Raw genomic sequence first — 10982 nt, 5'->3', positions numbered from 1 at the left:
GTATGTGTTTTATTTTTATTTGTTTCATATTTCTTATTTCATCCATGTTTTCAATTATTAGACTAAATCTGACAATAGTTTGAAAAAATTGCAGCTTTAGTTTTTAATATTAATTTACAATATGGTCACCCAACACTTAACAATAGCCTCTACCTCAAGAGGTAGAGTAGCCAAATGGCTGGCTCACTGCTGCCAACTAGTGGTCAAGAGGCTGAACTACAAAATAAAAATGAACGGCTGGCAGGAAAGTCGACATTTTAAACCTTAATAAAAAAAATCGATACAGGGCTTTAGAATATCGATACAATATCGGGAAATGAAATATCGCGATATTTCAGTGTATCGATATTTTCTTACACCCCTACCTGCTTCAAAGACAGCGAGCGACATGCATTCCTTCACGGACGGCAAAGGCAAATAAAAATCTGTGCATTGCTGTAAACCTTATATTCCAAGTTCCCCACAGTGGATGTAATGTGCTACAGCTAGCTGCTGCTGCTGCTGTTGTGCTTGAAAATGACCACAGGATAATTTCTCGTTGGTGTTGCTTCAAAGATGGCCACCGTCGGACCAGCCCTTAACTCGTCAGTCCAGTGAGAACTGTTGTCGTAACATTACTCTGAGCTTTGTGAGTCTGCAGGAGAGTTCAGACGCTTGTCGGATGTGTTGGTTTGTTGGATGTCCTGGAGTTTGAACTCATCGGCCTAATCGGTAGTTGACCTTTTGTTCTGGTGTCAAATAATCTCCAGCGATGCTTCTTCTTTTTGCCTTCATTCGGATTCCTGGAATCAAAATTTTCAGAACTTCTTTATTTAAAAAAACAAACAAAAAACTACCTGCCCATGTATCAGTGTCATCATCAACACAAGTTAAACTTCTTTGTTTACAAAAGTCCAGCAGTATCTGTTTCATCACATATGCATGTTGAAAAAGGTGTTTTACCTGCTCTTTGGCATGTCAGACTGCAGCACGGCTCTTTATTGTAAAGAGATGCAACATCGATCAAACCATCTGTTTTTTTTTGTTTTGCTGCACTTTGTTTGCTTTCAGTCACTTTTTAGTTTTTTTTTTCACTGTGCTGTACTGATTTGTGTTGAAAGGATATGGTTCAGTCTCATTCAGATGAGTTGAAACAAAAATAAGGATGTTTGCTTTACGTTTTCAGGAACTAGGCAAAAACGAAAATGAAAAAGTCGTCGTTTTGGTTATCAGAGGTATCTGGTCAGTTTGCTTTTAGTGAGTGGATGTGGGCGTTCACTTTTAGAGGTACGTTTTTTTTAATAATCTATTTGCTGGACACAAACTTATTTTTATGAAGGACTGAAATGGACAAAATCAAGCTTATGTTTAACTTCAGTACAATAATTCCCCTTAAATGTGTGTTTCATTTTTTGGTCTGATTTGACACTAATGACAAACTCGTGTTCGTCACGCTTGTTTGCATCGGTTGTTTCCTTGTTCCCCCTGTGCTTCCGGAAAATTTAGTTCTAGTAAAAATGACAAAAACCAAACCGACACACAAGCAGTCATTATCTGATTAATAGATGAGGGATTTGTATCAAAGCAGCACAACATCAAAAACCTTGTTTCTACTTTGTAAAACTGTATTACTGTATCGTGGAGTTTTTAACTCTGAAAGACAAAAAATCCACAACTTGCATCAAATACTTTCAGAAATATGGCAATGGAAATGCAAATGAATAACTAGGAAACACAAACAAGCAGTTTAGATCAAATATGCAATAATTAAAAATTACATTACAAACTTAAAAATTAGTATGAAGTGAAAATAGAAGAAAAAACATTGTCATATATATATATACTGGAATCTTTTTTTTTTTTTCATTATGAATTGTTTCTTTTTGGGTTTTTACAACTAGGACGTTGGACGGATGAAGATGGAGCTGTTTGCCGATGTCGTTCCAAAGACGGCGGAGAATTTCAGGTAACGTGAGTGTGCGTCACGGTCTGCTGCGTTTTTGTGTGCGACCAGTAACAAAACAGCTCTTAAATATCTCACCAATATTTCCTCACAGGCAATTCTGCACCGGAGAGTTCAGGTAAGTCAGTCAGTGGATGTTTTTTTCTGTTTTTTCCTTCTTTGTTACAAAAAAATGCTGCAAAACACTTCCTGCTTAGCAAACCTGTCACACAGTGATAAATGATCCTCGTGTGCAAATGGTTTATTTTAATTAGTGGTGTCCCTGATACCAGTACAGAGATCTGACTGAACACCAGCATTTTTACTCACACTTATTCAAAATGCCCTGAAACCCGGAGCTGATACCTGAGTCAGTACCGGACTGAATACTCGGTTGAATGTGTTACAGGTAACACCTCAAGTGACAAGTTTGTCAGTTTCATGTTTAAGAAACAAGTTGAAAGAAAAGTATTTATTTTAAAATGTCACTGCAGAATATTACGCTGTATTTGCTGCAGTCAGAGGGGCTGTAGGTCTGCAGTATAAGGAAGAAGAGACACATAAAAAAAAGAATAGTTTTTAGGTTCTGACTCCGTGCATACTCAGTATCAGTACTCTGTATCAGCTAGTACCCAAACTGAAGTACTCGTATTCGGTTTCAGAAAACTGTAATCGGGACAACCCTAATTTAAATAAAATTTAGCAACAAGTCAGATAGAAAATAAAGCTTTGACTTCATGATTCATGTCTATAAACAACACATTTTAAAGAAATACAAAAACACCAAACAGTCTAATATTATAATGATTTGTTGGTTTTATTTTGATCATTAGTTTGTTAAATACAACAGATCTGAGCTGTTATTGGCAGCTGGTTAAAATAAAAAAAACCCATTGGTTAAACATGGGCGGAATGAGGTTGTTTAACAGGTTTAAAGGCCTTCTTAATGAGTTACGGCGTGATGGACTTGTGACCTGTTCCGGGTGTGCCTCTCTTCTCACACACTGACCGAGGAGATAATCACCAACTCCCCCACAACTCTGCACTGACAGAAAATAAAGCGATTATTATTGTAATATGTATTATTTATTATTGTATTCGACCTCAGACACAGTGTGACAAATATGAAGGAATTCTCTCCTGCTGTCCACTGCGTCTCGTAACAAATTCTTCCTGTTCCTAAATGCTGATTCAGTATTTATGCTATTGTTTTTCTGTTTGTGTCCATTTTTTTAGTTTGTTAATCGAATTTTTTTCAATCATAATTAATTTTGCGTACTTTGTGCTATTTTAACCGTTCATATATCCGCATGTTCAACTCTCTCTGGAAACTTTTCTTATTGGCAAGTTCTAGACTTTTTAACAATAATTAACTTTTTTTATATTTTCCCCATATAAATCGGTTTAGATCACTTCATTCGTTAAAAAAATATATTTTCTTTTAATTCTTATACATCATATTTGCTGTATTTTTGTCTGATCCTTTCAGTTCTTAACTAGTGTTCTAATTTCTGTTAGCCTGTTGCTCTTTTTAGTTATTAGCTAACTGTTTGGTGCTATATTAGCTATCGGTTTCGTTAGCTTTTTATTTTGATGCTTTTGTCTTTTTGCTAATGTTTTTCTCTTCTTAGCTTTAATAAGTCAACATCTTTAGCAAACTGTCATTCACTTCCCAACAGTCACACTACATTTTTGCAGAAAATACTGTTTTGTTTTTAGTTTTATTTCTCTTTAGAATAAATCAGATTTCCAAACATAGGTATTAAATGAACAGATTTTTGTTATTCTGTTAACAAATTATCTGTAGTTCACATTTTTTTCTGTCTTTAACTTCTGCTTTGCAGGAAGGATGGTGTTCCCATCGGTTTCAAAGGCTGTACTTTCCACAGGTAAAACGACGTTGCAGAATAATGTAGCTGATGTTTTTAATCTTGAAAAAACAGCAGTAAAGCCACACTTTTATATATTTGAATTCTGTTCATCTGCTCCTTTTTAGAGCTTCTAAGTGTCTCAAACAGGTTGACGAATCAAACGCATGTGATTGAGACTAAAGAGATGTCTTAAAAACCAAAAAGTGAACTGACGGGTTTCGCTGGTTTTACTTCTGACCTCAGTTTGCCTCAGATGGAGGACTGCTGGGAGTCTTGTTCAGTGGTGACGGTAGGACGGGGTGGGAGGTGGATGGATGCCTCATCCTCTGTAACGAGGGCGTTGCTTCGTCGGCCTCAGGGCAGAGCCAGAACCCGCCGAAGGGATTATCCTGTTTGGGCTGGGAACACCTTGGGATCCCCCCGGGAGGAGGTGGAGAGCGTTGCAGGGTTTCCCTCCTGGACCTGTTGCCTCGCGACCTGATGGCACACGAGCAGTGGTGGGAGGAGGGATGGCGAAAGATGCTCGGCACTCCTGTTATTTAAATATCTTGAAATGGGCTGTTACCTGGGGAACACAATAATGAATTTTTTTTCATTACATTTGACTGCAATTTAAGCGAAAACCTCCCCCCAAAAAATGACTCTTAGAAATCTCCCTGATCACAGAACCTTCCACTAACAAGATGGACTGCCTTTGTTCAAAATTGGAAAATATTTAGGACAACTGCTGTGGTTCCAACTCATGATTTTTCTGGGAACTTGACCCTGAAGGTGCTTCATTTTATTATCCGGAGTAAAAGATCTGCAGCACTTAGAACATTACTGGTTAGAGATAATTATGAGACCTGCTTATTGAGTTGAATAGGCTGCAGAACAAGTACGGCTTGTTTGGAGGAGGTTTGTTGATTGACGCCTTTTTAAAAAAAAGTGACAGTACGAGATCATCCAAATATTTTTGTATAAAAAGTGTGCAGGTTTTAGAACAGCACAAGCTCTCATTTAGGAAAAATAAAAACGGTAAAGAGGACAACAAAACCTTCATCAGCTGCTCTCTTCAGTTCCTAGATATTTACAGACGGGGATGCTTCACATCACAGTGGAAAACATGGAGAACATGAATGCTTAGTAACAAACTGAATGAACTGAGTCACTTGCACTCTGCTATATTTACATGCATATTGCGATGATATATGTGCAGCCCTAGTACCAACTCTCAGAATTGAGGTTATAACCTTTACAGGCACAGAGGCACTGGTTCCACTTTGAGCTCCTCTTGCTGCGGTTATTTAGCCTCTTCAATTTGGAATATTCCACAGTGTCGAAGTGACCAAAGCTCCCCACAGAAGGCCACGTGTGAAAAACGAAGCCTGAGTAAATAATTCACTGGTGTGTTTTTGTGTGTGTGTGTGCAGTTTTCTTGTGAGGAAGTGAACACAAATGGTATAATTAAAAGACGGACGATGCATCGGATGAGAGAGACTACATTTACAAAAAGTATTTGAATATTTAAAACATTTCATTTATATACACAGGTTTATATTAGGAAAAAAACACTAAGCAAAGCCAATACTTCCTCTGCTGCTGTTCTGTTTTTTGAATGCTCATTCCTGTAACTATGTGTATCAGGTTGCTGTTGAAAACAACATCAAATGGTCAAGATTCCTGAGTTTTATCGCTTTATTGTTTTTTCTTTTCTTTCTTTTCGTTCATATTTTCTAAAAAAAAAAAAAAAGTAAAGCTGAAGTTGGATCACAGCCTTTAGTTTTGTAACAAAGGAGACTTCTGAGTAAAAGGGCTGTGGCTACGAGGAACAGATATTTGATCTATGATGGCCTCAGCTTTGGAAGCCAGTTTGGTAGCATTTGAACTTGCCAAAAGGAAACGCTTTGTTTGTCATCCTGAGGTAAATGACAGTGTCTTTGTGCATGAGTGCAGCACGCCTTAACAGGAGGGATTCATTAAAAGGTTATAAAACTAAAATGCCTTGTGTTCAGCTGTTCATCTGTTCTTTATGTGCTTTGTGATGCAGACAAACAGTATGATCAGGACTTTTTGTGATTCATTCTAGTGCCTGTAAAATTTATTTGGTACATTGTGTTTGGTAGATTAAGTCTTTGTTGTAAATGCACCAGGCGTTAAATCTTATACCGTTAAAAGGCCTTTTAAATGGTGCCACATTTGTAAGGAACATGCCATCGTGGGATGAGCAGTAGAGCTGAGAATGTGGGTTGCACACATGAGAAAACGGCGAAATCTCTGCAAAACAGCGTATTTTGATGTTGCCAGTCAGGTGTCAGCTACAAGATTTATTGCCAAAAAGTATTTTTATAACTAAAAAAAGTATTTACCAAACGCAATTTTTTTCATTACATTTTGTTATAAGTTTATATTTAACTTCTGTCTTCTCTTATAAAATAGGATTAAAGCAAATGTTTGGATGGTGAGCAACAAATAATAAAAAAAAGACACAAGGCTCAGAATTCTTGTGTGTCCTGAATGTTTTGTGCACATAAAAAAAAATCACCTCATCTTTTATTTTATTTATTTATTTTATTTCCAGGGTGATCAAAGACTTTATGATACAAGGTGGAGACTTTGTGAATGTGAGTATGCACATTTTATTGTATTTATTTATGGTTAGTATTTTTGCTTTATAAAAAAAGCAATGATTTATTCCTTTTTTTTTTTACTTTTAAATTAATGCTCCAATGAAATTAATTACGGTTCATGGTTTCATTTTACATGATGGCGCCAAGTCTGTTTCTTAAAGAATTTTTAGAACTTTGTTTGGTAAAGTCCCAGTTTTGCTTTCTCTCAAACTGTCCTATTTGGCATTGAGGTGAAGTATGTTTGACCTGACATGAAAGTAAGTCAGCTTAAAACACGTTGGACTTTAATGGTACTTCTTTTGTTACTGACATTTCTCTGGAAAGTTAGGTCCATTTGGCTTTCAGGATGCAGTTTAACCTTTACAAGTGAACTTAATGGGACCATTTCTAAACGTCTGAATGCACATCCTTTCAGTGTTTCAATACTTTTTGCACAACTTTCTCTTCTCTAACCTCTAACCATAACGGCAAAACTCCCAGCAGGAGTTTGATCCATAAATCGACCAATACATTTTGATAAATTTGGGACAGCTGTAGCGCAGAGGTAGAGCACCTGATGTGACCAGATGGACCCCCCGTCATGCACTCGTGTGGTGTCCCTGAGCAAGATGATTATTTCTGCTCCACTTTGGTGCATCTCATGTATGATGGGTCCAATGCAGAGCACAAACATCCTCATTAAGAAAGCATGCATTGATGACAATACATAGCACATTATTTCTTGGTTCAATTAGAATTTTTTTAATAGTATTTCTAGTAATGCTGTTCATGTTTTGACAAGACATCTAAAGATTAACAAAACGTGGCCTAATAGCCTGAACTCTTTGTGAGTGTTGTGTTTTTAAATAACAAAAAAGCAAATGCAGAAATCTTGAAATAACTCAACTCTGATAACTGCTTAAAATGCAGAAGTATTTATTCATCTACTTATTAAAGTAAAGACAAATTATTTTAGATTGAGTTTTTAAACTGCATAATGTTTAAAATGTATTTTCATTTCAGAAGTTGATGGGATGTGTCAAGTTATAACAGGAATTGAGCCACCATGACTCATCTATCCATCCAGTTTTTTGTCTTTATTATATTAAGTGTCTTGAAAGTAAAAAAAATAAATGTTTCAGGCGAGTTGCAGGAAACAGTTGTTGTTTGTCTCCCTCTAATGGTTGTACAGAGAATTAGATTTCCTTCACTGAGAGTCTCCTAACTGTCTTCAGGGGGATGGGACCGGTATCTGCAGCATCTACAGAGGTCCGTTTGCAGATGAAAACTTCAAAATGAAGCATTCTGCACCTGGTCTCTTATCAATGGTATGTGTGACCCAGCTTTTACAGACAAGTTCATTTCTGAATACATTTTTAATGAGGTGACCTTTTCCTCAGTTTGTCTTTCTAATCTCTCTCTCTCACAGGCAAACAGTGGACCCGGAACAAATGGCTGCCAGTTTTTTATTACCTGCACCAAATGTGATTGGTTAGATGGGAAGCATGTCGTTTTTGGTAAATGCATCTACAAATTTATTTTGTTGCATTGTAATAATTTCTTTAAAGGGACCCACGATTAGTTGCAACATTAGACTTCATTTGATAAACATATATTTTAATTGTAAAATAAAGACTGTAAAAATAATAGGATGTTTAGTTTAGCAACTTTTTAAAAATATATTTTAACACGGACGGAGCCATTTTATTTACACACAAAGCATTCTGGGTAAATGATGACATGGATAGGTCCTCGGTGCGAGCGAGCTATATATATATATATATATCCACCCTGAAGGTTAATCTTGGACAATATCTGACGATCGACTCTTTTAAATGAAACCAGAGAGCGTTGACAGAGAGGAGAAGGTAGAAATGACTCAGCCTGGAACTGAAAATATGGATGGAGGACAACAGAGCTGCTTCATGGAAGAAGAACCTCAGCTTAGCCTGTTAGCCTTTGTGCTAGCACCAACGCTATATTGCCTTATATGTATTAGCTCAGCGCTAGCATGACAAACAAGCTAAACTGAGGTCCTCCATCCATATTTTCAGTTGCAGCTGAGTCATTTTTGCATTCCCCTCTCTGTCATGTGGATGGAGGACCTCAGTGATGAGAGGAGAATGTGTAGCGCCGAGCTAATACATTTATATGGTGATAGCGTTGGGGCTAACGCTAAAGCTAACAGGCTAAGCTGAGGTTCTTCCATGAAGCAGCTCTGTTGTCCTCCATCCATATTTTCAGTTACAGGCTGAGTCATTTCTACCTTCTCCTCTCTGTCAACGCTCTCTGGTTTCATTTAAGAGTCGATCATCAGATATTGTCCATATTACAGTCAGAATGGGTGACCACACCTCCCCCACCCTCACACTCAGCACCGGCTGCCCACAAGGCTGTGTGCTCTCACCCCTGCTCTTCACCCTGTACACTCATGACTGACTCGCTAAACACAGCACCARCACCATCATCAAGTTTGCTGATGACACTACAGTCATTGGCAATATCTCTAATGATGACGAGGGGGCGTACAGGGAGGAAGTGAAGCTCCTGGCAGAGTGGTGCACCACCAACAACCTCTCCCTCAACACTAGCAAAACCAAGGAGCTGATTGTGGACTTCAGGCGAGGGAGTAGAGCGCACAMACTCCTGAGTATTGAGGGGACATTAGTGGAGAGAGTGGACAGCTTCAGGTTCCTCGGTGTTTATATCTCAGAGGATCTCACCTGGTCACTGAAAATATCCCACATTATCAGGAAAGCCCAACAGCGCCTCCACTTCCTCCGTTGTCTGAAGACGGCTAAACTGCCACAGCAGCTACTCAGCACCTTCTACAGGTCCACTGTGGAGAGTATTCTGAGCAGCTGTCTCACAGTGTGGTATGGGAGTGCCACTGCTGCTGAACACAAGGCTCTGCAGAGAGTAGTGAAGACTGCTCAGTTCATCACTGCAGCTGCCCTCCCACCCATGCAGAACCTCTACAACAAGAGATTTGTGAAGAAAGCCGTCAGTATCTCCTCTGACCCCACCCACCCTAGCCACTTCCTGTTTCAACCCCTGCCGTCTGGAAGAAGGTACAGGATCATCAGAGCCAGAACCACCAGACTCAAGAACAGCTTCTTTCCCTGTGCTGTTAAACTGGTGACCCCAGCTACTCCAGCCACAACCTGAACAATCATAGACTGTCTGTTGTCCACACCTAGTTCACTTCTTACACTCGATTGTGTATTTAATGTTTGTGTCTAATGTTTATGCACATTTTGTCTTGTCTGCACTATGTCCTTTGTTGCTGCACTGGAGATCTAGCTTAAAAGCATTTCGTTGCACAGTACAACCCTGTTTCAGTATAACGACAATAAATTGAATTGAATGTTTATCAAAGTGAAATGTTACAACAAATCCTGGATCCCTTTAAATGGTCACATTCTTTTTTTTTTTTTTCAGGGAAAGTGGTTGATGGGCTGCTAATCATGAGGAAAATAGAGGTAACATTTATTTCAATGATTACATTTTTCCTGTTTTATACATTTATTTTTGGTCCGGAGTAAATTAGAACATTTAACACAAATGTGTAAATTATTTAAATATGTGGAAAAAAATCTAGGTGAACATTTAATATTTATAGAAATTAGACATGATTTCAAGAACCAAACTGCTCACACACACACACACACTAACAGTTTAGTGTCAATTTTTAGTTCATATTTGTTTTAATAACATGAAATGGTCCTGTCCTCCAACTTGTTTGCAGTCCTCATCTTTCTTGTTGGTTGAGCCACTTCACACACACCTATGACTCGTTCAGGCAGTACAAGGTGACATAAAATAATAATGTTTCGTCAACATGACTCATAAGGACGTGGCTGCAAACAAAAGATGGATTAACTCAAGGATGAGGAATCCTGCTGGTCCTGAAAGTTGCATTGCAGTATTTCTTGGAATTCTTATATAATTATTATTATTTTTTTAATATAAATACACTCTTAATCAAAGTTTTAAAACCAGTTCACAATTTGCACTGTTGGATCATTAGAAGGTTCTAAGGTTGTTTTTTTAAAGCCACTTCAGTAGAAAACAAAACTGAATGTTAGTTTCTTAATTTCTGCATCATCAGTGGCCTTTTTTTTACCCTATAGTAAAGAAGAAAAGGAAAAAGTAGAAGAGAAATACAGGTTTCTAAACGCAAAAAAGAAGGAATGGGAGTAAGACAAAGACAAAAAACATCTGAGTATGCATTTTATTGCAAACAAGTATTAAACAGAAAGAGGCTGTTCCATCAGCTGGTCAAAAGTTTAAGAAACTAAAACCAAAACCCCCTAAAATGGAAACAAAATCAGCTTGATGTTAGTGTTTCTAGGAGGCTCGAGGGAAGGTTGCTTCAAGGGGTGAAGATGGCTTCACGGAGGAACTGGTGTCCTTTTTCATAAACGTCCCCTACAGTCCAACCCCAAATGTCCTCAGCTGGATTTAGATCAGGGGGTCACGCAGGATGGTCCAAAAGAGTGATGCTATTCTCTGGAAGAAGTCCTTTGTCAGGCGGGCATTGTGAACTGCAGGATTGCCCTGTTGAAAAACCCAGTCATTACCACACGAGGGTCTTCGGAG

The 10982-nt window shown here is 38.1% G+C and overlaps 1 protein-coding gene across 1 annotated transcript in view; it reads left to right on the top strand.

Moving 5' to 3' along the window:
• Positions 1–1880: 1880 nt before the first annotated feature.
• The window catches only part of ppih (peptidylprolyl isomerase H (cyclophilin H)), a gene marked incomplete at its 5' end in the record, with an annotated part of 10599 nt that continues 1497 nt past the window's right edge, over positions 1881–10982 (top strand). The window contains 7 exon segments of the mRNA XM_014001674.1: positions 1881–1945; positions 2037–2060; positions 3766–3810; positions 6353–6395; positions 7616–7708; positions 7810–7897; positions 9822–9862. Of these exon segments, the coding sequence (XP_013857128.1) occupies positions 1881–1945; positions 2037–2060; positions 3766–3810; positions 6353–6395; positions 7616–7708; positions 7810–7897; positions 9822–9862 (399 nt within the window).

The sequence above is a fragment of the Austrofundulus limnaeus genome, unplaced genomic scaffold (assembly GCF_001266775.1).
Source record: "Austrofundulus limnaeus strain Quisiro unplaced genomic scaffold, Austrofundulus_limnaeus-1.0 Scaffold10, whole genome shotgun sequence".
Classification (NCBI taxonomy): Eukaryota; Metazoa; Chordata; class Actinopteri; order Cyprinodontiformes; family Rivulidae; genus Austrofundulus; species Austrofundulus limnaeus.
The sequence above is the reverse complement of the archived record's forward strand: the minus strand, read 5'-3'. Positions and strand labels throughout refer to the sequence as shown.